Genomic DNA, 26,318 nt, shown 5'->3' with positions numbered 1-26,318 from the left:
TTGCATGGTGAAGGGTACGTAATAATAAGGTAAGTTGTTGCAGTGGCACACCTGGCAAAATCTCTTGTGTGAGCATGGAGGAAGGAACCATGGTGTGAGTAAGAGTAGTTCTGAAAACCGGAGGGTACTCCGGTTCCGTATACTCTGGTACCCTCGGCAACCTTCCCCTTAATCGCTCCCTTCCTTCCGACTGACACGCCTCATTGATCATCACCCCTCAGCCTGCGTGAGAACCCTCAACGGGCAGAGCATAATATTGTCCGACTCGGAAAACGTTCAGTACCCTCCGGTTCTTTTCAGAACCACACATACCCACAAAAGAGATTTTGCCACATGGTGCTACCGCAGCAACTGGTACATGTATTATGTACATGTATTATACATTAACATACAATCGATGAAAAGGGTTTTTAAAGATGTGAAAAAAAACCTAACTTGGTTTTCCTTAAATTATTATCATCCAAGACTTACCCAGAAAAAAACCGAAATATAAGAATCATAGAGGGCGTTCAAGTGCATTAACAATTCAGGCCAGGTATCCAGTCTAGCAATCTGTCAGCAGACAAGCAGACGCTCCACGACCTCGCAATGCCTCGATTCGATATCCCGAGGGATGTCGGATATTATGCAAGTCCATTTACAATCCCTTCAACCAGATGCTGAGTGTAGTAATTTGCAATTCTACATTACAGCAAGGCCGCGTTCGATCAAATCCGCCTCTTGGCGTTTTACGCATGCGGACACGAGTAAGGACCTATGTTACACGAGACATTTGATTGGTTGGTTTCCGGATTGCAATGCGCGCGCACCGGTCTGTGATCGGTAACGATATGCACTTGAACGAAGCGCAAGCTTTACATGCATGTAAACACAGAAGGAAGTAACACCCATAGGATATGCTACAGACAGAAAGAAGACATTTGTCTGCAGGAAGTTCCCTATGCCGATAGCCTGGATTGCACATGATAGCATCTTCGATTTCTAGTCCACTGATGAGACTGACATCACTTCAAAAAATGTCTCTCTTAAAACTGCTCATCTTCACCTCAATACTATTACTAGGATCAACGGTAGGCGCGGACCCCCTCGCAAGTAACGGAGCTCACGAGAGGAAAAGCTCGGCAGTCTACGACAGCCCCGCCCTGCGTGTTTCCCGACGCAGCGCGCACAGGCGAGAGGCTGACGGGGAGCTGAGGAGGTTTCCACGGCAGGCGTCAGATGATGGACCGTTGAGTTACTCTCCGGATGAGACTCGAGCCCTGCTGGATGCTCACATTGAGTATCGTAGGAATGTTACTCCGTCGGCTGCTGATATGAACATGATTGTAAGTACATGTACATGGCGATAAACAAGTTGAATTCAAAATAAACAAACAAAAATGAACAGCAAGGTGTATCCTAAGCTTATAAGGTGGATCTCGCTAGCGAGTGCTCCATGTTATCATTTTTTTATTCATTGTTTGAAGGGAACAAAATAACATAAGGAAACAAATAACATTTATAACAATGGAAAGTTATAAAGCTTAATTGAAGAAAAGAACGTTTGTCATAATCTTACGACTATGCTTGTGTCTATGAAGACCACAAAAACATGGAGCAGATGCACTTCCTTCTTCCATTATAGTTTGAAAGTCCAACCACTTGATACTGTCCCTTCTTCTGGTTCACAAACTTTTGTGCATTCCTCCTTCCCCCGTCAAAAACCTGTATAGACCTGGATTAAACGTTTTGCATTTACATTTCAAACGCGACCATTAAAGGGCTACCTGCCTTTTTTTGGAGGTTAGTTATAATACGTTTGGTTTTCTGGTGCATGTGATCTTACAACAATCCATACTAAATTATATACAGAGCACTGATATTAAAATTACAAAGAAAACCAACTGCACTGATATTGATTTCATTTTAACTATTAGTTAAAACAATGAAAGCGTACCCGATACCCTTTGCATTAAGCTTCAATATCATTCAAAATAATACAAACACTTTTGTACATGGGTGAATTCATGTACATGTACCGTACAAAATACTTCTTTTTGTACAAGGGTGAATTAATTACTGGCGATAAAATACTGGTATAATTTATGCGCTCTTACAACTATACCCTGGCAGTGGCCTTGGGGTATATTTTATCATTTCCTCCTAACACACGCCTGAAGGCACATCATTATTCCCGATGAGTCAGACTGACCTCTGCTCATTTTGACCCATTTCAGTTCAGCTCAGTGGATTCTATGCGCCAACGCTCTTTCATCATACCAGGCATTTTTTTAAAGGTTATCCATGCATAATGTTCAACATGGAGACTTTTATACCGTGAAATGTTAATTACATGAGTTTTTTTTAATGAATCATAAAAGTACGTTGCTGGTTTGCAAAAACAACTTCACAGTTACGAGTTCAGCAACCGGTTGGAACTACAATTTCCGGTCTGGAAAGCTATAGGACTATGTTTGTCAGCGGAATTGTGTTTATATTTCATGAATGTTTTACATGTATTTTGTTTTGAAATTTAAGTCAGCACAAAATCAGACCACGTTCTTTGATTTTAACATTGCTGTTTCAGTCTTAGCGATATATTTTTTTTTAAGTATACCCGTCGTGCGTATATAATTATTACTAATGCAAAACTATACCGATTGGAAAAGGGAACATTTTCAACATTCATCAACTCTTTTTGCATTAAATTTTGTGTCTTTTTCTCTACCTCTGTATACTGACAGGTTTGGAACACAGAATTGGCCGATATGGCACGAGTCTGGGCCGAGCGGTGCGTGTTTGAGCACGGATTCCCCACCGATCCCCCCGAACCCTACAACGGCCTGGTAGCACAGAATATCTGGATGGGGAGCCAGTCCTTCGCATTGACACGATCCGTGACGGCTTGGTATAACGAGTATAAGGACTACGACTACGCTACGGCTACGTGTTCAGCTGAATGCGGCCATTATAGGGTGGTACGTGCTTTAAAAGCTGCTTAAAAATGACGCCTAGACATTTCTGTTCAGCCTCGCTTTAGTTTCAATATGGCGTTCCAGCAAATAGACATATTAGTGTTTGAGGGCGCCGTAACGTGACGCACATTTTTTTCTTTAATAAAGAGTAGAAGTACCACGCGTATTGGAACAAATGAGCATAAATTACTCGAATCTAAAATGTGAAACTTTGTAAAATGTATTTTGAATGAAAGAATTATGATTGCAATTGTACGTCAGTAGCATAATTGATCTTTGCACGGGAACGCCATATTGGCGTCGTTTACTGTGAAGGTTACTAAGATTTTACGTAAAAATCCGTTAGAGTAGCATGCAAGACTTGTTGCAGACTCTATAAATGGAGGACAACCTGAACGGGATGATGAAACATCGATCATGGCCGAATTCCTTGAGAATTCATTGAATTTGTCAAATTGACAGCAAAAATATCTCATAATCTTAACGGCTAGAAAAGTGTTTTCACTATTTCTTGATAATTTATTGAGTCTGTTAATTTGACAGATGGTGTTTTCTGGATTGGAGACCATAGGATGCGGTAGCGCTAACTGCGATGGCGGTCGCCAAACGTTGACTGTTTGCAACTACGGACCAAGGTACTGTGAATTTCGTCTGAATGGTGAAACTTGAGACAAGAATGAGCGTGTGTACATTTTGAGCAAACTGGCGTCACTGTGTTAATTTTACCTTCTCGATTTGATCAGTATAGCGTTAAAAAAAAAACATTATAGTTAGGGAGAAGTGCAGACAATAATGCTAGATCTTCTCATTTATTTCGCTTAGCAAGTGGATATTTATTTATTTTCTTTGCTTATTTTATTGTAATTAATATCTCAATAATAATTTGTTTCTGTTTGTAGTGTACCGTCAAGAGGCGTGCCGTACAAGGCCGGACCGGCATGCGGGCTCTGTGCCTCCGGGACCGGGTGGTGTGACGACAAACTATGCCGTAAGAATGCTCTTTTCTCCCCTTGGAATCGTTCTGATGTGTCTGGTGAAAGTGAAATCTCCAGGACCAACTCGTTAGTTTGAATCCTTGACATTGATTGTCGACAAGGGAACATCTTGGACCCTGGATGACCCTGATGGGTCCAAGAATGTTAGGTAGCCGTATTGGAGCAATTATGGGGAAGGAATAACTCGGATTTTTTTTTTTTTAGAAAAGAGAGGTAGTATGTAAACTTATATGTTTTTTTTTGGAAAGAATGCCCCTGCCATATTAGTAATGTTAATGTCAATCTGAGTATCTTTTGTGTAGCTGACATTCGTACTATCGGGGACGATTATTGTTTCTGCCCAAATCCCACAACTGTCTGAGTAAAAATGTAAGATGACGAGATATAACGCTGGTCTTTCAGTTTTATTTTCTGCATAAACTACAACATCTATAATAGTACTGTCATCAGTTTGCTTAAAAATAAAAGCCAGGTCATTTCAAACATCAGCAAACAGTCATGTCCTTCATCACCATCTTAATTACTTCATGTCAGCTTGACAGGTTCAACTCTTTTTTTCATTTCAGGAACCGACTGTAATGCTGCAGGCGAATCATGCAGTAAGTTTCTTTATATGCCTTTCGAAATGTTTTGTAATATGATCCACTACAACCATATAGCTTTGTTTTTGTTTATTTCCTGCTTTTACGGAATTTCAATTGTGACTCTGTCGGGATCGAGGCCAGCAGAGAAGGGTCGAGTGTAAATAGCAAAACTCTTTTTTACACGGCACCGTGATTTCAAGAAAAGCTAATATTATGACAACATGTAAAAGAATGACACAACTTGCAAAATGTTGATGCGTTAAATCATATACAATAAGAGTAAATAAATGTATAAGTTAATAGGAAACAATGCTTATAACAAAATATCAGACTAAGAAAACTACATTACAGAACGTCAACCGCAGGGTTGAGAAGGCGTGAGGTTTTAATTGAGTGACATCCTGTTCAGGACGGCAGCCAATTCAAACTGATCGAAGCAATCAATCGCTCATTAGATTATTTATTTCGAAAATTACCCAAAGCAATATTTTAATTCTTTGAATGACAGAATGCAACCTGCAGTGCCAAAACTGTGGTGAACTGGACAGCGCTCAATGCAAATGCACCTGCAAGGCGGGTTGGCGAGGCACTGACTGTTCTGGTAAGTCTGTAAGACGTGGTTATTGTGACAGAGGAGTGGGTTTTGAAAATGAATCCCACCGCTGACACCAACAATTTTGACATAGGCCAAGGGTGAAGCAGAAACTGTGATGGATTTTTCCCTAACTGACACGGCATATTCTGTTGATATCGGTGGTATACCTTTATGATCAGCGTAAATCAAGACAGTGACAAGCCCCAATTTGTTGATTTTTGTGTGGTGTGTCAATAATTGTCTCGTTAGCAAATTAATATTTTTTAAAATATCTTATAAAAAATCCTCTTCTTTTTTACAGAGCCGTGCACCAATTACCAAGACTACTGCGATTCCGGGGCCTACACCCCAGAAGCGTGCGTGGGTGATACAGGGGCTCAGAAGGACTGCCCAGCCACATGTGAATTATGCTGTAAGAGTTATTTGGACTGATCGCTTATGTGAAAGTGGTATTAGCAGACACTGATATACTAGGTCTTCACTTAATGTTAATTTCACAAAAGGTTAACAAAAAAACTGGGGCTGTGTGACGCTCGAAACGACAACCTTTATTATACTATAGGTCGAAGTTAAAACAATTAATATAGTTTATGATCAACGAATAAAGAAAATAATAAAATTAAAAAGAATGTATTTTATTATATTTTCATATTTTCTTTTCTTCTAATACATTCATCTATTAAAAATACGAGTTGCTGCGTGATAAAAGAGCTGCACGGTTTTCTGAGTACAACATAAGTTTTGATGAGATGGGCCTACATAATCATTTTATATGCACAATCGTGAATAAGTTGTAAACAAAATATTAGAACTGAAACATCAACTGAATCTTATTCTGGTACTTACGTTTTGCAACTTGCGACGTTGCATCCGAAACCATCGGACTTCGTCAGGCAACGTCGCAAATTGCAAAATATAATTTCCAGAATAAGATTCATTTGATATTTCATTTTTTTGATATTTCATCGAAAGTCTTACTCGAATTTGGTCACTTGTAAATGCTTAGCTGTCGTCGCTGAGACTCTCAACAGATCACTTCTGTGCTTTTACAATTTTCCTATATTAACAGCTGTTGTTAGCGACTCAACCGCCGCTGAGGCGAAGTGCTGTGATGGGAAGATGTGTGATGCTGGCGAGGTGCTCAACGAATCGTCTTGTGAGTGCGTCGACTACGTGGAATTTAATACACCGAAAAATGCTGCAGGTAAGGGACATAGTTTATGACCATGTGGGACCAGACATGAAAATCCTTCGATCGCTTTCGTTGAAGAATGCATCCTAAATAGACCCCTTGCTTTGAGCGCCCTCACAAATACAGGTCTTTGTTTGTTGTGATAGCTTAAATAGACGTACTGGCCAGCTACTGTACTTAAGCAATATTCCGCTGTGGTTTACGAGAAAAACCTAATTCATGTTTATCGGCAACAAACATAATTATACTGACAACTTTGTCAAAGTTGAAGTTAAAATTTAGTATTTTATTTTCTTTTTTGTCATCAGCTCCTGTCGTCGTCAGCTGGATGTTCGTCTCTGTGCTTAGTGGATTGGTGACGTCCATGCCGATTCTGATTGGATGAAAGTTACGTCTCTGATGTACAGCCCGATGCTGATTGGGTGACAGAGATGGCTGAATGACGGAGGAGGGTTCTGATTTGCCGACAGGAATTTTTTTCTGTTTTTCCAATTGGCTGAAGACATATTCGTGCATTTCTGATTGGGTGACAAGTGTTTGGTAATATTTCAAACTGTTAAACCTATTTCGCATTTTTTATTTATTGGAAATTACTTCTCTGTTGGCCAAATTTGCAGAGAGGCCATTGAAGAAGGGAGAGACGAGAGCAGACACGTCTTATGAACACAGAAAGCTTTCTGGATTCATACTAAGCTACTAACATACTCAAGATTGTTTACAGTCATTTATTCCTTTCTAACAGAATCATATTAATCTTGTCAAATGAAGCAATCATATAATCCATTAAAAATCATACGTGTCGATTTAATAATTATAGTGGAATTTGGTACTGAATGCTAATTTTTAAGATCTTGCCTTAGTAGTAATTACATGTTTTCAGAACCAAAATGTACAGAGTACTTTCCGAGTGTTAGTTGCTAGTAACAGTACTTCTTTAGCTTCAAATTGTCTTTCTGTTTATCATTCAAAACAAGTATCTACAAGATTTAAAATGATTCAGGACAATAACTTTCAAAGTACTGCTCTCTTTTTTACTTCTGTTTCATTAGCACTACCGATAAAATAACGTCCTTTCAATTTTCTATTACAATAGAAGAGTTAGTTTGTAAATTATGAATTTTGTGAGAATTTAAATTAATTTCCCTTGAAAAGGGGCAACAACAATTTACATTTCAAATCAATTTTAGTTGAAAAATAAACAGTACTAATTAAGTAATATGAATATCTGAAGTATGCTACTTCAGCAATACGCTTTGAAGCTTTTTACCTAAATCAAGCATTTTGTTACATTTTTTTTATAATTAACAATATCATTTAATTTCTTTCAAAACTATTGGAACAAAAACAACAAATCCAGCCAGGGAAATGTTCTTCACAGACATTTATGCAAGTTGTGGTTGTTGTAAATGTAATGTATGTTTTACAGAGCATTAAAATAAAAGTGTGCATGTGATGTAGATTATTTCTCCAGTCCGTTTTTGTCATTACAATTTAAAGTGAAGAGTGCTCTTGGGTTTTCCTTTATAAGTTTGCCAGCTTCCGTCTTTAAGTAACCTTTTAAGTAACCGGACCCATGACTCATGATGGGCATGCAGAGGATACTGCGAGTGGTGTAGGCAGTGCGGATGTCAACTTCTCTGGAAATTTAGTGGAAGGGCACATTTCAATGCGGTGGGGGGGATCGATCTCAGAATCTTCACATTCAGGGTTTTTTTTTCGCTTGAAAGTATCTGCGGTGGTTTGAACCTGGAGCTCATTTCATTTCAGGTTAATCTCTCCCTAGTCTTTGATGTGGAGTGACTCACACATTTTGTTGAGATAAGGTGACCAGTAGAGGGCAGTATTCTTGGTGGCTTCAGGTTTCTTGTTATTTTCGAGTCAGGTAGTCTCCCCCTTGAAATTTCATATGTGGAAAGGTAAACCTTGACATCTCTTGCCTTGCACTCCTTTATTTGCGTCTAGTATGGGTGTTGACTCTTTGCGGACAATAGAGGGCGCTGTCATGCAACTTTTTAGAGGAAGGTAGTCCAAGTTTTCTTATTCTTGAATTCATCAGCCATTATGATGCCCCTGCTCCTGCATCCAACAACTCAAGTTTGCCTTGTACACTTCGCTTTACAGCAACTCTTATTATAGTGGATTACAGTGGCTGATCTTGATGACTTTTAGGTTCTTGTTACTTTTTAGAGGGGGACAGTCTGGACACGCCCGGCTCCCACATGGCTGTACTCTTACCCTTGGTCTCCTGCTGCCACTGCACCAAGTTATCCCTGAAAGTAGAAAGGAACAGGTGTTTATGACAATAAATTGCACAAATAATAAGTAATTGATATTAATATCCCCCGTCAATGAGGCTTTGTGTGTGCTGCATAAGAAAGTAAATTAAGTAAGAAATTTACAGGAAATTATTTATTCCTGTTTAGTAAGGCCTGAGAATATTGGCAGTGAAAAAGAATATTTTGAGATTATATCTTCTAAAAGTGAATTGATGTGATGAATGACTCTATGAAAGAGCAAATATAGAGAATGGCAAAAGAATTAATGAAAAATGAATATCTTGTAACTGTAACAACAAATTAAGAATTACAGCTTATTCAGTGAAAGATTATCAAGAAAATAAAAAAGAAAATGTTTGGAAAACACTGACTTGCATCCCTCAAGAAGGAACTTTGCAGGAGGAATGATTTCTGACAATGTTGAGAAGCAGGGCAGGGCCACATTGGTCAGGAAACCAATCTAGAAAATAAGAAGAAAAATACTTATAAGCTGTTGCAATCAGCCCTAAAAAAAGGAAATTCCAAGACTTGAGAAGACTTTGTATAGTGTTTTTCAATTTGTAATGGCAGATAAGGGATCAGGAATTACATAAAGAGTAAATCAGCTGATCTGAGGAAAAGTTGCATGCCTGTGCAAGATAGCTAGATGAGGATGAGGTTCACAAAGAGATTTCTAGAAAATGAAAGACACAAATAATTAATATTGAGAAAGAAATATCATGAGAAAATTTGATGAAGAAATTGATTCCAGATTGTTGGAAGTGAGTGGGGGTTTGAAGGGCTAGGGTACAGGGCAAAAATAAGGTGCCAGGGGGTGCCCATTATGTCCCTTAGTTCAGCCTTCTTGGCCTGTTGCCATTTTGAACAGACCTGCTGCTTGGGCAGGGTGTGGTGCTGATCTCTGTCCATCATTTCCATGGGTTGCTCTCCTCGCTTCTTCTCCTCATCCCCCTGGTAACAAACAAAATCAACACTTTCTTAAACCTCTTTGACTTTCTTTGAATAAAAAAGGGTTTCACATTGTATATATTACTATTGTTATCAGTGCTATTGGTAGTCTTGGCTGTATAAAACATAGTAATAGTAATAATATTACATGAGTATATTGAGTCCAGTAACAGTATGGTTATATTTTGTCAAGTATGATAGTAATAATATAACATGGGTATATTTTGTCAAGGAAAAGTAATTTTATTACAAGGGTATATTTTGCCAAGTACGTGTTATAGTAATGATATTACACGGGTAATGTAATTTGTCAAGTATGGAAGGTAGGGGTAGAAAAATGGATATCACCACTGAAAAGGAGTCTACTGAAAGGAAGAGCAGTTGATATTACCTGGGCGTAGAATTCCTGATACAGACAGTCGACTGCTTCTCGCTGATTTGGCCAGAGTTTGGCCGTAGCGCACAGATCACACGCCGTCATCATCAATGCCTGGATTTTGGGTCTAGTGGGAAAACTCTTATCATTGCGCTTTCAATCGCGTGTGACAGAGCACTTTTACCGTGAACCTTTACAACTACAAATACTTCAAATGGATAACCACACTGACATTTTCACAAGTTCTCAATCAGCATAAGTAAACAGAGCTTATCTGAATTAAGAAAGTGGAAAGCAAACCCAATATGAAAATTTACATCATCCTAAACATCTCTGCTCTCACAGGTACCCATATTCTTGTTCCCTAACTGTGGGGACCATACACTTGTTGAGTGATGGTATTATGGGGACCGAAGACGCTGTGTGGAGAGCAGAAAGTCCCCTTAACTCGGTCCTAATTTCACTCACAATAAAAAAGTCCGATTACGCGGTGACGGCCTGCCCCCAGCTCCCGAGCCGGGGGAAGCAATGACTGACAAAGTGCCTTGCCCAAGGACACACCCACCATAACCCAGGCTGGAGGTGAACCCACAACCTGCAGAATCACCTGCTGATGCACATTGACCAAATAGATCACAATTTTGGTCAAATTTCCTCACTAGCTCTGTAGCCATAACCCCGCCCACCACTGGTGGGAGGGGCTAATGGTCCATTGGAATTGGTTAACTTAATTATACTACTCGAAAGAGGGGAGTTCTCTACCTTTGAGCCGTGTTGGTGATATCAAGGCCCTGCGATAGCAGGAGTTTAGCCACCTCCTGACGATTGCCAAAGTAAAGCATGAGATCGGTGGACAGGATGCAATGCTGTATCAGCCCAATCACCTGAATTCAAAGAAGAGAAAATCATAACTCTCTGAACAAATCGGGGGTTGAACTCCTAAATTTAAAATTTGAAACAACTAACTTATTTGATCTGTGAGTTATCATAGGCTTTTTTTTTTTTGATGGAAAACCTTATAAGTTAAGTAATATTTAAAAAGTTAGAAAAACAATATGAAATTTCTTTTTTCAGGGTCCCACCCTACTCAAAGAAACACAAAACAGAATTTGTTCGAAAGCAGTGTAGGAGGAAAACTTGAAGAAAATGGATGAGAATGGAATTTAGCTGGAAATGAAAGTTGTGAGTCACTACCTTCTAAACTTAAAAAATTGCAATAAAAAACAACAACGGCCTTTCCTTTAAAAGGTCTCCCACTGAAGTATTTCCAAATGTGCCATTGTCTCGCCACTTCTCTGGAATGATCACCCACCTGTTTGTAAGTGTTGACGGGGAGGCGGGCGAAGACGTTGAGTCCCGAATGTTGCAAGATGTTCATCGTTGTCTGGTAGTGATGATTCTCTAAGATGGAGGAGGCGTAAAGGTCAGCTAGGGGTGAGTCTGACTTCTGGATGAGAGCATTGGTGGTCCCTCGATGGTCTAAATCATGACAGATGGTGGCGATGAACATTGCTTGACACTGATGAAGGGGAAGTAAAACAGAAGTTGCCAAATTTTCTACTACAATTGTTTGATATATATTTCTGAATTTCTGAAAATTGTTTGATATTTATTTCTGCTTTCCAATCCAGGCTAACTCTTTCATCTTCCCCCTTTTTTTCATCTTATGCATTACTTATCTTTCGAAAACTTCTGCAGTTGAGCTTATTTTTGTGTGATTTAGCCTTCCAGAAACTTTCTATGGGACTTAAAAATAACATATCCTCCTCATTTAAAAAGCAGTTATCAAATGCACTGTCTAAAATGACTTTTGGAATGGGTGTTACTGAAATGGAGGACAAAGACTTACAATCAAGAAACTCAGAAACAGCCCTTCACATTTGAGATAATGAAAACAAGAGTGGGATGGAAATGTTTATAAAAGAATGATGAAAAATTATTTACAGATTTACCCTAAGGTATCCATGCTAACAGATGAATATGAGTTTTAATGGCGGTACCCTGTCGAAAAAAAGCTTTTAAGGATGAGTAATAATTTACCTCAAAATCTGCAAAGACACCAGGGGAGTGCATCAAGAGGGCATACATGCAGTGGGCGACGTTGAAGGCGTGGGCAAAGTTGTGGAAGGGGTTGGGCCGGTAGTTCTTCTTGACTGTCAGGAGGAATCTGGCCAGCGTCTCCAGGTCAAAACTGTGAGGGAAAGAAATGATAGAAAAATGGCTCGGTCTCGGTATACACTCCTTCCTCTAGCTGGATGAAATCAAACAAGACTGCACTGAACAAATCAAATCAGAGGGTCAGGGGTTCGAATCCAGTTACTGGTTTCAATAGCGACATAAGAACCCATCGCTAAGAATTCATAAACTTTGCAGTTTAATTTTATGAGACATTTCTGTTCACATTTGTTGGGATATACACACTTTTTATTCAAAATTATTTGAAAATTCTGACATTCCCTTTTTGTTTTCTAAAATGACTAATTTGGAATACTAGTTATCAGTTTACCAGTCCTCTCCGCAGAGTTTGAGGGTCATGTGCAGCAAGAGGTCACACAGGATGTTGGTGTGTGGACGGCAATCAAATTCAAAGCTGGAAAAGAAAAAGAGAAAATCACTGGCCTCTATTAGTTCCTCAGCTCACAACATTGTTGGCTAAAAGTGACTTTAAGTTTTGGGGTTTTTTTAATCTTAAGATCTGAGCCAAGAGTCTTTGCCATAATTGTGTATGACTGCTGCAAGGACCTTAAATCTTGGACCCATAAAATGATCTGATTCATTATATTATGATTATCTTTTTAATAAATTTTTAGTATTTATTTTTGAATAACTAAGTGGGAAAAAATATATATTTATATATTATTAGGCTTACCTGTCCAGATCATCAGGAATGATGGTTCGTTTGGTCCACCTCGACAGAAGCCTGTCAGCATCTTCACTCGTGGCAACGGTGTGGAAGGCTAACTGCTCTTGGGTGACTCCAAGGACCCGCTCACAATGTAAGATGCTGCTGTACACCTGAGAGATGCGGAAGACGTTTGTCGAGAGGATGGAGTTTGTATTTTAAGAAATGGAAGACTAGTGATGGACGTACGATGGGAAGGATAATTTAACTGCAAGGGAGAGGGCTAAAGTGCTGAAGGGCTAAACACTTGAAGATTCCATATGAGGATTACTTTTAAGTTTCTACCTTATTTGATGGGTTTTTCTAGGAGGGGGGGGGCAGGGGGAGGGGGCATCTGAATTTGCCTTTCAATTAGATTTATGATCATTGAGAAGGGGGCATTGAAAGGGACAGTTAGGCACCAGCTGCTTGGAAAACTGTTTGCAACAGGGTGGGGCGTGTTGAGTTCAACTTAAACTTTAACCGTTGCTCTGCAGTACAGTCTATATAATGCTCAAAAATCAGTAAATCCAATAACTCCAGGAAAAGTTAGCCGTTAATCTTATGGCAATTTTACCTTGGAGTAATGCAGAGCCAGTGCGCAGTACACAGCAAACATTCTGAAGTTGGACTCGTCGGTTTTACCAAACGCATGCTGACTAGGATCTTTCTTGTTGATGAGTTGCACCACACCGATGACAGACCCATGACTCATGATGGGCATGCAGAGGATACTGCGGGTGGTGTAGCCAGTGCGGATGTCAACTTCTCTGGAAAATCAGAAATTCAAAGTTTCTTTTTATTTTAATAGTTGTCAATCAAGACACAGGGACCTGAAAAAAGGCAAACCTGAGGTGAGGGCGATATGCAAAGAGGAGGGGGAGGGGGGAGAAAACTGAAACCATGAATGAGATTTACTATTTTACAAATTGTCTAAAGGAATATTGATGGAATAGTGTTGACACAATGGAAATTTTTGAGGCAGTGGCATTCTATTGAGTACTGCACTACAGCATTTTGGGTTCATCAAGGTGTGTAAAGGCGAAGGACAAATCTTAAAGCAGAACAATTTGAAAATGTGTGTTCTTCATACCTGTTAAATCGCTCATCACTGTATGCATCAGGGATGTTGACGACCTCTCCTGTCCTGGCTACGTGGCCTGCTATTCCCTTCTCTATGGAGAACCTATAAAAAAATATCTTCATCCAACCATTTTCTACACAATAAATGATCACGATCAGTGGTGATTGAGTAAGATTTTGACTTTGGTTTAACTAGCAGAGGACCAAAGATTGAGCCATAATACTTTTTCATTCAAAATTTTACTGGAAAATCGTGGCTTAGGAATGAAATATTACCTCGGAGAAATAATGCTCTAATTTGAGGAACAAACATCAGTAACTCCTCTAGAAATCTTCATCCTCAATGTTCAATTTTAGGATTGTGACCTTCTAACCTTGAGGCAAGATCTTTGCAGTAAATGTACCTTATTTGTTGCTTCTTGGTGAAGATTGGTTGGCCATTAATGACCTTCCCCTCATCAAACAGATCAGCGTATAACTCCTCTGTCTTGGGATCCAGGAGAAACAGAGCGCAGCGGTCAGCGTTGACTAGACTCTTAGCAAACATCTGGAGAGAATCGCCGGATGGGACACATTTATTTATACAAATTTGCATTTCAAAACAAGAAAGACACAACTTCTTCATTGCAAAACTTGTGAAGTAACAGTTAGATATTTGTTGGCATTAAAATGATTTAGTTACTCACGATGATGTGCTCAGTCAGTGTGTCAATGGCAACTATGTCATCAAAGATTACCCTGAAACAAAAATATTTTATTGTCAAAAAAATATAGAAATGTACAAAAGTTGAGCAATTAGCTGTATATCAATGAAATTGTTGTAAACTTGGTTAAACAGTGACAAAATGTAAGTTAAAATTCAAGGATGAATAACAAGTGAAAATATTTATTAGTAATAAGTTTTTCAGTTTATCAAGTATCATTGAAATTTTGACTAGTAAAACAGATATTAGAAACATTTCAATAAATGTCCAATTTACAAATCACAGTTGAGCTTACTAAGCATTATTAAAGGGAATATACATCATTTGCTTTTGCTGTAATTTTCAGAAATGGATGGAATTGGGGGGTTGGAAATATAAAGCAAATATAGTTACACTGACTTTTTGGAGGTTTTGGGTTCGAAAATGCTATAAAAACCAAGAAAAACGATCATTTTCCTGTAGTCTGGTTCCCTGACTCCATATAAGAAGAAACAGAGCAGTTTACATACATTGGGGAATTGTAAGGTCAGGGAACCAGTCTAGCTGGCTCGTACCCGTTCATAGGTTTGTAATCGATTGCAAACAAGTGCAATTTTCAATTGGGGCCAGTATTTGAAAAAAAGCCAGTTGTTTCCAACGCTGATCGGCCGATCAGCGTTGGAAATTGATACAAAAATACCACTTTTCTTGAAAATGACAGTATACCAGGTGCCATAATTTTACAGGATGCTTTAGACTGTCATTTACCAACATCCTATTAAGGTATTTCGCAAAATCTTGGTAGTTTTATTTTTCGATGATTACAAATGTTGTATATTCCCTTTAATTAAAACTGACTAAAAGATAAAATCAAGTGAAACACAACTTTTTCATATCCAGCAGAAAAACACCTGAATTCTGCTGAGAAAAATAAAGCATGCATTCAATTAAACAGTAACTTCCAAGTTTTCAAATTAACACAACTCAGATTAATTTTTTTTAACATTATGGACTACTTTTGTGCAAAACACAAATTAAAACAAGAAAAATTAGTGTACCAGTGATGTCAAATTTTCTACCTTGAGACTTCTAAGAGGAAATCATTGAATTCTCTTTGTTTCATCAGACCTTTACACATCTGTGTCATAAATTTAATCATCAATCAGAGATGTATATTTAGATGGCACCTGCAAATTCAGTCACATCTCAAGCTAAGTGGCTTTCATTAACTCACAGGCTCCAGTTGCAATAAACAATACCAGTTTATTCATTTCTATTTCTTCGTTATTTCTCAACTTATCAATGTGGAAACCTTCTTTTTTTATTAAAACAAAACATCCGTTTCTATTTCCAGGTTCAAGGGTAGCACAACACAGTGGAGTTTTCTTCTTAAGGGTTTTTTTTCTGAATCATTTAACAGGGCATCTCATTTGACAATTGAGGCTACTCGTTTTCATGGACACTTCCTTTACTCAATTAATCAGGCCCAGTCAATTTATCTCAATGCCTTGGCCTTAGTTGAGAACTCTAAATTACACTGCCCCACAACAGGCCCAGGGGAAATAATAAAAGTCACCATCCAAAGGATTTATTATTTTAACTGTGGATATTAGCGTAGCTGTGTTCTTGACATCTTCCTTTGTCAGATGATTGCAAGATATGACAGAAATTCAGAATCATTGACAAAACTTCCTTGTCAATTTTACAAAGAAACTAGGAATAAATAGTTCTCCGCATTGGGTTAGTTGTTTACATGTCTTTGCTCAGAATGAGGTATTTAAAATACATACCTGGACTTTATTCAGTGATATTCCTGCCCAAAGCATATAGGTGGATGCAATCTGTTGGAGACAAGAATCACTTAAATATTCAATGTTTTGTCAGAAAAGAATCACTGTACCTCTTAATAGGACAACTTAACAAAACAAAGTGATATGTGTAAATTTCATACAATTTTAAAGTTGCCACCAACAGAGTGTATACAGAAAACACAAAGGACTCTTCCCTGGGGAATGGGGAATGTAGCGGTTACAAGATTAAAATCTCACCTCTAAGTTTTCTTCTGTGAATGCAGTACTTCCATAATTTCTGGACAATTGAAGAACGGCTAAAATTATAAAAATATAAAATCATTTTCTTCTTGTTTATCACTTTCACATAGCAACCCTAATATGTAGGTTCTTTATACACAAATGAAAACATACAGCATATTTTTTAAAGTAAAAAAATGAAACAAATCAAGAGAAATTTGTTAGCAAATCTTGTGTTCGATACCTGGGAGGTCACCATTAGGAAGAAGTACTGGTAGGCATAGAACAGACTGGGCATTACTATTCTCAATCCCTGCTCCTCTTGGAAACCTCTCATCCTGAGTGATGGAAACAATCATAAGATGCTGCACATTAAACAAATGCTTATTTCTTAAAAATCTTTACATCCTGAGGTTTTCGATTAAAAACAGGGAAGCAAGATGTGACAGAAAGAAGACACAACATTGGATGAGAGATTCATAGGAGAAAGTTATTGTCTTACGCCAAGAATGTCCTCCACAAGGATTGCCTCTTTCTTAGCAGCAACGTAGGCTGAGATGGTAGTTCCTGGAATGACCGGGCCAAACATGATTTCCTGAATCCTGTTCAAAGAAATGATAAAGCTACCTAGATATGTTTGAAAGCAAACCTATTCAAGTTTCAAAGAATATTATTTCTGTTTCTGTGAGCTTAGCCAAAATGAATCATTGTATGACATTTCATGTTAGATTAATACTTTAAGAATTGAAAACTGTTTTATAAACACAGTGAACTACTTCAAATAGAACTTTTCAAAAGGCTTTTAAAATAGTCTGAAAAGCTGACAAAATTGCAGTGCTTGATATTTCAGACTTGGAGTTTATTTTCAGATTCGAAAACTACGCAGTACTTACTTTCCATTGCATTCTCTGCAGAGATGCATATCCTGCAATCAATGAAAGCAAAGAAGACTTAACATATTTCACTACAGAATAAAAATCCTTCAGACATATAGCCTACACACAGCTACATTTTTGAAGTGAAAACAAAAAATTAGGAAGCAAACCCAAGTTTGTGAAATTTTTTATTAATACTCCTTACCTTGCCATTAGTGCTGACAGTGTACAAAAAGAAGTCATCAGCTTCAATAGCTGTCAATGGGAAAAATTTGAATCACTTGAATAATTTAATACAATATTTAAGTAATCTTCTTCAAAATAGTCATTTTCAGTGTTGTATTCAGCATGGCAATTTACAAATATATATTTCAGAGTTTGGCATTTCACAGATTTATTTCCTATATCCATTGTCCTATCTTCATGCTTTAAGGCTGAAAAACTAAATAACAAGAAATGTTGGTTTCTTAAGGCAAAACTTGTTTTTCATGAATAAAATATTGTCCCCACTAATGAACAGACTATTGGCGACTTTTTGTTTTAATTCTAGCCCAAATTGTGTGTTTTCCTGTTACCTTTGACAATCACAGTGCTGAGATGATACAACATTTTGGGCAATTCTTTGGCTTCTTCGATCACATTCACCATTGAGTTCAACATCTCCTGTCTGTCTGTTGTAGCTGTGTTTGTCTGACAATTAAATGAATATTTTCATTTGAAAAAAAGTTTTTTCATGTTTCAATTTTCATATTGGCGTATATAACAATGACACAAAAGAATAACTCAAATTATTCTTTGATTTATATTTTATAGAATTTTCTTCTCCAATTTATGTGATGATCCAATTGTTAATGATATATTTTTGTATCCTCAATTTTGTTTTTGATTAATATTTTACCGTTAAAATTTCTCCTTTACTAGAAAACTTTACTACAACATGCCTATCTCTTTAAAACACTGTGATTATAAATTTCCCTTAAACTTACCAGTGATTCCTTTGATACACTTTGTAGCCTGGAACATCTCCCTAGCAATTTTTTAAAAAAGGCAACTTGTCATTCCTGTCATTATCAAATGCAACATTTTCTCTTGTTCATTTCCTTCAAAACATCTTTATTTTACTCAAGGCTTTACATCATTCTTTGAAAGCAAAACAATGTACATAAAATTATCCTTACAACTTCTGGCATAAAATAAAAGTATTTCAACCACAAAAAAAAAAAAAATGACTTTACCACTGTGAGTGTACGATGTATCTGTCTGGAACTGAACACAATGGGAGTTGAGGATCTTCTGGACTTCATCGTTATTAGAATTTTCCTTCAAGAAATCCGCAACGAGCCAGGGGTTTGCATTCAGGTACATCTTTACATTGGTAGGATTGAGGCCTATGCCGGGTGGAACAAACGTTTTTTAAGACATAAATTGAAACACAGTATTGTTACGGCAGTCGACCGTCTGGTTCCCTGACCTAATAGAATTCAACATCAGGAACTTTGGCTCTTGGAACCAGACTATCAACCAAATGGCTTTCAAGAAATACAAATCGGGATAGGCTTCTTCCAAACAATGCCAAATTTGCATAAAATTTAACACAATTTTTTTTTTTTAAACATCAACTTCTTGGATGAAATATCAAATGGAATCACTTGGTGTGACTTAACATAAGGACTGCAACATTCAACACTGGGACTAGGCTTATGCACAAATCTTTCACAATATTTCATATTACTAAAGTAATTTTGGTCTACATACGGTATTGTTGATGTACCCTAACGTGGCGCGGCCCCTAACATGGCGCACTTTGATTTTTCGCCTGTAGCGCCTAGCTAGAGCAAAAGTTTTAACTGAAAATTCACAGAAAGTGAAATTTCATCAAGTTATAAACACTCCGTTCATAAATCGCGAATTTATTTACCCGCTACAAAGTTAAAAGAAAAACTTATTTTGGCGTGATTTTCCGATTTTATTTTCAAGTGCAAAGTGAACCCTTTGAAAATGCCCCGAAAAATAAGAAAATAATTTTGTGACAAACATCTGGCTGGGTATGTAAGTAGAGATAATAATGATTTATCAGAATTTATCAAGTTTTCAGAAATTCTTAAATGTTAATTTGGAATTTCCCGAGATTTATTTAAGTGCGCCACGTTAGGGAACACTCCGCCAAATTGTGCCCAATTTCCGGACGCCACCGTTTTTTAATTTCGGCTTAAATTTTATGAAACCGAAATTGTTCACAGAGGTTAAACAGCAAGCATTAATAAGGTAAAAGTACCAGTATTTCACTGCATGAATTTGAGGTTTGTCAACAAAGAGGTTTGGCAACACTACACGAGAAAATTTGGGTAAGCTTCGAAGTGCGCCACGTTAGGGAACACGACTATATACCTTTGGTTGCTGAAGTTTTATTTATGCAAATTGTTAAGATAAGAGTTACGACTATGGGGGCGCTGTTTACCGCACACGAAAATGGCAACAGTCGAAAAAGGTGAAGTTGTGTGAATGAAGGAATCTAAATTTTGCCAGATATCCCCATTTTTTTCATGCCACTCACCGATATCTGCGCATTCTCCAGATGGTCCTCTACGTCCGAATATTGATGGGGAAGAATTTCCGGGCAGTGGAGGCATCCGTCGACCAGAAACTTGCTTCCACGGACTCGACATTTTACAGTCTTGTTCTTTTCAGACGATCAGAATTTACTGTAACTTAATCTGAACATGTAGTTCGTGGCAGTCGCTTTAAGTCCTGCTGTTTGATTTTTTTGTCTTTTCAATCTTTTCAGAAGTCGAAAAGAAACTCTGCATTTCTTTAGTCTTCAACTTGTTATGCTTACTTTCCGTTTTTGGGTAAATATTACGTGTCATTTGTTGACATGATCTACAAGAAACAAATTAAATAAACATGAAACGGCACATATTTTCGCATTGCATGATGGGACAAAACCAGAAGCTCTGATTGGTCAAAAGTTTAATGAGGTTAATATGCAAACCACATTACAGAAAAATACAACAAAGCACAAATTACATTCAGTTCTGGTTTATTTGCGTAATTTACGTATTCAGCACATTGATCACAATGAAACTGCTATTCAACACACACGCTAACAAAAATGGCGGTGTAAATTAATATAATACAATATTACAACGTTAATATCTGCATAAAAAGATTTCAGCAAAGTCTTAGTTTACGGTGTTGTTATGTCGATTAGTTGATTTGGAATTCCGAAGTATGGCGGCTGACTTTTGGCAGGATGGTAGGCCTAACTGTTTAATGCATTTAATGCTTGTTTCTGGGTCCCAGTGTACGTAACAACAATTTTGAACCCAACGGCCATACGAGGCTTCTGTTAATTTTGCCAGGTAATAATTTTTTTAAAAATCACCAAACAAGTACTTTTTTTTGTTTCAGATCCTTCACTTCAAGGAAGACCATTTATGAAAGTAGTAAATTGACCATAATAAACGCTTTATAAACAGTACTGAGAGCATGAAACAAAAAGAACATTTGTGATCACAATTTTTCCCGTATCGAAGGTTTCGTCTTTTACTTGAAAGTGATTTTTGCTAATAAAAGATAAATATGTGGTTTCACCAATTTCTGAACAAGTATCGCGCGACATTCAGAGTTCAGTCACCATAAAAGTATTGGACATAATGGTCCGGACGGATAAAACAAAATAACAAACAGTCGCATTCAAAGCGTTCGTTAGACAAGTGTTAGAAAAAAATGCCAGAATACTTTAATACATAGAGATAACGGTATAAACACACTGCATGCAGTATACGGTACGACTACCTTCATGGCTTCGTTTTTATCAGCCTTCAGATCGGTAATTAAGCCATTTTGTTTTCGTTTTCCCTTAGTTAAGTTACTGTTCTGTTTTAATGTTACACACATTACTGTTTTTAAAACATAACAAGACGCTTGCCTTATATTTGCACAATGAGGCACGAGGTTGAGGACGAGAAAGTAAGAGATACGCTATAGAGTTCGAAATTGAAGTTGTTCTTTCTGTATTTTGGCCATTTCTTTACGTATCCTTATACATCTCGCTAAAACTCGCCCCCTGCGTCTTCTTCCTCTGCTTGGGCGGCTGAGTCGACACCGACCTCCTCGTAATCCTTCTCCAGGGCAGCCAGATCCTCACGAGCCTCAGAGAACTCACCCTCCTCCATGCCCTCTCCCACGTACCAGTGGACGAAGGCACGCTTGGCGTACATCAGATCAAACTTGTGATCCAGACGACCCCAGGCCTCGGCGATGGCCGTAGTGTTGCTCAGCATGCAGACGGCACGCTGCACCTTGGCCAGATCACCGCCAGGCACGACGGTGGGTGGCTGGTAGTTGATGCCCACCTTGAAACCAGTTGGACACCAATCGACGAACTGGATGTTTCGCTTGGTCTTGATGGCTGCGATGGCGGAATTGACATCTTTGGGGACTACATCACCTCGATAGAGCATGCAGCAGGCCATGTACTTGCCGTGACGAGGATCGCACTTCACCATCTGGTTGTCAGGCTCGAAGCAGGCGTTGGTGATCTCTGAGACACTGAGCTGCTCATGGTAGGCCTTCTCAGCAGAGATAACAGGTGCATAGGTAACAAGTGGAAAGTGGATCCTGGGGTAGGGCACCAAGTTGGTCTGGAACTCGGTCAGATCAACGTTGAGAGCACCATCGAAGCGAAGTGAAGCAGTGATGGAGGACACAATCTGACCGATCAGACGGTTGAGGTTGGTGTAGGTCGGACGCTCGATGTCGAGGTTGCGACGACAGATGTCGTAGATGGCCTCGTTGTCGACCATGAACGCACAATCGGAGTGCTCCAGGGTGGTGTGCGTGGTCAAAACAGAATTGTAGGGCTCCACAACGGCTGTGGAGATCTGTGGGGCCGGGTAGATGGCGAACTCCAGCTTGGACTTCTTGCCGTAGTCGACGGAGAGACGCTCCATGAGAAGCGAAGCAAAACCAGAGCCGGTGCCTCCACCGAAGCTGTGGAAGATGAGGAAGCCTTGAAGACCGGTACATTGGTCGGCCTGGACAAAAAAATAACATAAGTATAAAACGATGATCATCAGTGAGGCTTGTTCATCATATATTATTATCGTAAATTCGTGGATTAAAGTTTAACAGATTTGAAGAGAAAGTAATTATTAATTACTTTCTCTTCAAATCTGTTAAACTTTATACTCACAAGCTTCCTGATTCTATCCAGAACCAAGTCGATGACCGTTTTTCCCACAGTGTAGTGGCCCCTGGCGTAGTTGTTGGCAGCATCCTCCTTGCCTGTGATCAGCTGCTCAGGGTGGAAGAGCTGACGGTAGGGGCCCCTACGAACCTCATCTGGTAAAATAAGACGACGGAGACTGTAAATTATGACTTATCTTTCAGAAATCGTCATCATCGTCAACAATGAGCGCTCAGGTTCAGAGTAGCCAAAGATGAACCTTGTTGAAATTATCACCATCGCCAACTCCATGGCTGTTACAATCACCAACTTGGCCTTACTCCATATTCACCACTTCACCGCATTCACCTCTGTCATCATCAGAGGGGTCATCACCACCATCAGCATAGCCATTACATCATCATCGCTTTGCTCACCTTTATACCACCATGCTCGCAATAATCACCTTCTTCACCCTCAAAACTCTCACCACGTTAACCTGTGAAACTCACCTACAACCGTCGGCTCCAGGTCCATCAACACAGCCCGTGGCACGTGCTTGCCGGCGCTGGTCTCGCTGAAGAAGGTGTTGAAGGAGTCGTCACTCGAACCAACCGCCTTATCACTTGGCATCTGACCATCAGGCTGGATGCCGTGCTCCAGGCAGTACAGCTCCCAGCAGGCATTGCCCATCTGGACTCCGGCCTGGCCCACATGGACTGAGATACATTCACGCTGGAAATTTGAAGGGGAAATGCTTTTAAGTTGGTTTTATTTAACAAATATCTCAATTTCATTCAAAATACCGTACAACATTTTCTTGTCGCGCACAAATTCTTCTTGGGTTTTCCTCCCACCTTTAAAACTGTCATTTCTTACATTGTCTTCACTTTACTGGGCCCTTCATATATGTCTTCTCTTTACTGGGCCCCATGGGAGTCCAGTGTGTTCCACTGAATTGACTACCCAGTTAAAACAAGAAAGAAAGAAATAAACCCAGTTTCAAGACCCTGTACCTTTAAAATAATCTTCCCCTCACATCTCAAAACCAATTAGCTAAATTCTTCAGAGAACATTTAATTCTCCACAAACTCTTCCGTATAAATTTCCCCAAACTGTTGACAAAAACGTTATCCCTTAAAAGCGATGCAAACTGACGAATCACAGATCCGTTTATGTTCATGCATGGTCAGGTCTAGCCTCGGGAATGACTGATTTGCATTTCTGATGAGACGTTTTAGTCAGGAACGGCTAATTTACATATCTAGTGAAACATTTCAGTCATGACTCATGCTGACATTAATATAATCACGCCACGGGCACATTAATAATTCTACGCCTAGACGCCAGACTGTCTTGTTGCACTTTGTAACACCATGGAAAACCCATTAAATTATGAGAGAATTAAGGATGCCTTTAAACTCCATCATAAAATATTTAGGGTTGTTTGTTTTACTATTTTATATTATTTTGACAGATGATGGAATCAATGTTGACATGATGACATTTAGTAAGATGCAGAATTGTTTTTCTTAATTCTAGGATTTCTAACTGAGCGTTGAAAAAAATCTGAATTTCAAAAATCATGTTTTATTAATTCATTATTTTGTTTTTAAAATTTGCAAGAAAGCAGTCACCAGCCTATTGTTATTATAGTTATTTTAGACTTTAAAATAGAGCCGAAGAAAGTTCAACAAAATGGTGATCCTGAATTTCATCACAGTGATCGTGAATATTTATCAAACGATCTTGAATATTCATGCGCAACAATAGTTCGACATTTTCCCGGAAAACATGAGTGGACATCTTGAAGGATCCAAAATGTCCTCCTTCCTCCTTTAAGGCGCTGCCTCCACCGCGACAACATCCACTGCTGCATGAATGATGAGGGATGAGTCATTGCTGGCGACGGCTGTTTCCTGTTCTCGCGCCCATGGCATAGATTCAATTATTATTATCACACACGACGCCTGAGATGTCACCGGCGTGAATTCAATATCGCAAGCACTCTAAGAAAATGAACTCTTATTTCATTTAAGCAATTCGCTTTGTTGGGCAATAATCAGAAGGATGTTGTCATTTATTAGATCTGTGTTTGGATTATTCATTTCAACTAGTGGATAATGAGTACATTTTATTCCGTAACATAAAAAGCAGTTTGAGTAGGTCAATTTTTTTATTCAGTTTTATGTCATATAAATTAATTTGTTTCCGGACTGTTTATATAAACCTTTAGGTTCAGATGTGTTAACAGGTTTATGATATTAAAGCTATTCAAAATATATATATATATTTGAATAATCCATCTCAAATCTACCATGAAAATGCCTATGTGTCACGCACGAGCAGCCTATACAAGTTAAGTGCTTGAAATATTCATCCGAATTTATGGCCACTATGGAACGCTTATAAAAACAAATACACGCCACAATCTCCCATCGTAATCACACAAGGAAGCTTATTTCCAAAGATTTTATGGAAAATAAGTAAGCCCGTATTTATTGTCATTTGTCAATGGACGATGGGAACAAATCGTAAATCATTCCTAAATACGCACGTGCGTATAAAATAGAGCAGTGTAAAATTTTCAGAAAAAAATGTCCATCACAAATGGGATGACAGAATTGTGGATATGTTGCGTCTGCCAGCACAAATATTCACACAGAAGATTCTCAAAATATTTAGCAAAATATTTTTAAAGACTTTTTTTTCCGTAAAGCTGTCCATTTTAAAATAAAATCAGTCGATTGTTAAGCACAACTAAGTGAGGGTATTATCAAACACGATGATAGTATAATAACATGTGTATATCGCAACTGGTAAAATATCCAATAAATTACCCACTTATTTATTTACCGATAAGATTGAAGTCAATTCTTCATTTGGTATAATTAAAAGCAGCATTTGACGTTTATAAGGTTGCAAATAAAATTAGGCTTAAGAACAGTCCGCTTGACAATAAAAGGCTTTAAAGCCTATATATAAAATACAATTGTTACGATAAAAAGGCATTTTGTTGATCTAAATATGCACTACTCCTCCTAAAAGATATTTCCTTTCCGACACTATTTTCCTGTTTAAACATCTCTTTCTCATCTCATTTTAGGGTGGGGCACAGTCTGACAAACATCACGTGGCTTTGCCGGCCACATTTTACCTCAAGAAGAAGGGGGGTTCAGAAAAAGAAATGCCTACAAAAGATCAAACTCACCATTTTGGCTATTTGGCGATCGCTTCCTCCTGAAATCTCGAAGAAAAATCACGGGTGATGTGTGTTTCTGGAGATTGCCAGACAAAGAGTTTGATGTAGCTTGCTGAGACGGCCCGAGTCCTCTAAGGTTACGATGACGAAGAGGCAAGAGCGTATGGAGCACAGCATGAACGTGCGTCCCGTCTTATACACGGGGAGGCACGGCCTCGCCCGTCAAGGAAGCTGTTGATTTACCAGAGGGGTGGCTCGTGTGCCTTTTGTTTTAATAATCTGAAATATAAAACTTTAAAAACATAAAACTGTTACTATTTCATATGTTGGCGTGCAACACTTGTTATTAATTTATTATAATTTTAGGAGGAGGAATTTGTTGCTCGTAAACAGTTCTTGACGCAGAACCACCTGTTTTGTAAGTAAACAAAATCCTGAAACAGTCGTCGTGGCGGATGCAGATGGAGGGAGGCA

At 38.5% G+C, this 26,318-nt stretch overlaps 3 protein-coding genes across 3 annotated transcripts; 1 reads left to right on the top strand and 2 right to left on the bottom strand.

The window, feature by feature from the left end:
• The first annotated feature begins 445 nt into the window (after positions 1–445).
• On the top strand, positions 446–7,782 carry LOC119746448 (cysteine-rich venom protein Mr30-like). The gene is made up of 9 exons (XM_038223407.1): positions 446–1,325; positions 2,724–2,957; positions 3,498–3,589; positions 3,854–3,942; positions 4,516–4,548; positions 5,042–5,134; positions 5,430–5,540; positions 6,198–6,332; positions 6,629–7,782. The coding sequence occupies exons 1-9, from the start codon at positions 963–965 to the stop codon at positions 6,703–6,705; spliced, it is 1,227 nt and encodes a 408-aa protein (XP_038079335.1). The 5' UTR covers positions 446–962; the 3' UTR covers positions 6,706–7,782.
• Positions 7,783–8,366: 584 nt separating this feature from the next.
• Positions 8,367–20,165, bottom strand: LOC119746447 (cAMP and cAMP-inhibited cGMP 3',5'-cyclic phosphodiesterase 10A-like). The gene is made up of 24 exons (XM_038223406.1): positions 20,027–20,165; positions 18,708–18,860; positions 18,459–18,499; positions 18,048–18,162; positions 17,678–17,727; positions 17,491–17,522; positions 17,100–17,199; positions 16,842–16,935; positions 16,616–16,674; positions 16,358–16,408; positions 15,647–15,705; positions 14,571–14,622; positions 14,289–14,431; positions 13,895–13,987; positions 13,379–13,571; positions 12,790–12,935; positions 12,427–12,510; positions 11,961–12,111; positions 11,233–11,439; positions 10,683–10,804; positions 9,936–10,047; positions 9,467–9,547; positions 8,968–9,056; positions 8,367–8,590 (listed from the first exon to the last, which is right to left on the bottom strand). The coding sequence occupies exons 1-24, from the start codon at positions 20,136–20,138 to the stop codon at positions 8,497–8,499; spliced, it is 2,433 nt and encodes an 810-aa protein (XP_038079334.1). The 5' UTR covers positions 20,139–20,165; the 3' UTR covers positions 8,367–8,496.
• Positions 20,166–20,495: 330 nt separating this feature from the next.
• On the bottom strand, positions 20,496–26,001 carry LOC119746444 (tubulin alpha-1 chain-like). Its single transcript, XM_038223402.1, has 4 exons — positions 25,854–26,001; positions 23,155–23,377; positions 22,670–22,818; positions 20,496–22,511 (listed from the first exon to the last, which is right to left on the bottom strand). Exons 1-4 carry the CDS (start codon positions 25,854–25,856, stop codon positions 21,528–21,530), a joined length of 1,359 nt encoding a protein of 452 aa, XP_038079330.1. The 5' UTR covers positions 25,857–26,001; the 3' UTR covers positions 20,496–21,527.
• Between the last annotated feature and the right edge of the window lie 317 nt (positions 26,002–26,318).

Source organism: Patiria miniata, unplaced genomic scaffold (assembly GCF_015706575.1).
Source record: "Patiria miniata isolate m_02_andy unplaced genomic scaffold, ASM1570657v1 HiC_scaffold_7, whole genome shotgun sequence".
NCBI lineage: Eukaryota > Metazoa > Echinodermata > Asteroidea > Valvatida > Asterinidae > Patiria > Patiria miniata.
This window is presented reverse-complemented; position numbering and strand designations above follow the sequence as displayed.

Excerpts from the sequence above, each read along its gene's own strand:
- LOC119746448 (XM_038223407.1), top strand. The coding sequence starts at position 963 with ATGATAGCATCTTCGATTTCTAGTCCACTGATGAGACTGACATCACTT. Across the intron at positions 1,326-2,723 it reads CTGCTGATATGAACATGATT|GTTTGGAACACAGAATTGGC; the intron begins GTAAGTACATGT and ends GTATACTGACAG. Across the intron at positions 3,590-3,853 it reads GTTTGCAACTACGGACCAAG|TGTACCGTCAAGAGGCGTGC; the intron begins GTACTGTGAATT and ends TTCTGTTTGTAG.
- LOC119746447 (XM_038223406.1), bottom strand. The coding sequence starts at position 20,138 with ATGTCGAGTCCGTGGAAGCAAGTTTCTGGTCGACGGATGCCTCCACTG. Across the intron at positions 14,623-15,646 it reads TTCCTCTTAGAAGTCTCAAG|GGTAATCTTTGATGACATAG; the intron begins GTAGAAAATTTG and ends TTTTTGTTTCAG. Across the intron at positions 13,572-13,894 it reads AGTGATGAGCGATTTAACAG|AGAAGTTGACATCCGCACTG; the intron begins GTATGAAGAACA and ends CTGATTTTCCAG.
- LOC119746444 (XM_038223402.1), bottom strand. Across the intron at positions 22,819-23,154 it reads CCTGGAGCCGACGGTTGTAG|ATGAGGTTCGTAGGGGCCCC; the intron begins GTGAGTTTCACA and ends TTATTTTACCAG. Across the intron at positions 22,512-22,669 it reads TGGATAGAATCAGGAAGCTT|GCCGACCAATGTACCGGTCT; the intron begins GTGAGTATAAAG and ends TTTTTTGTCCAG.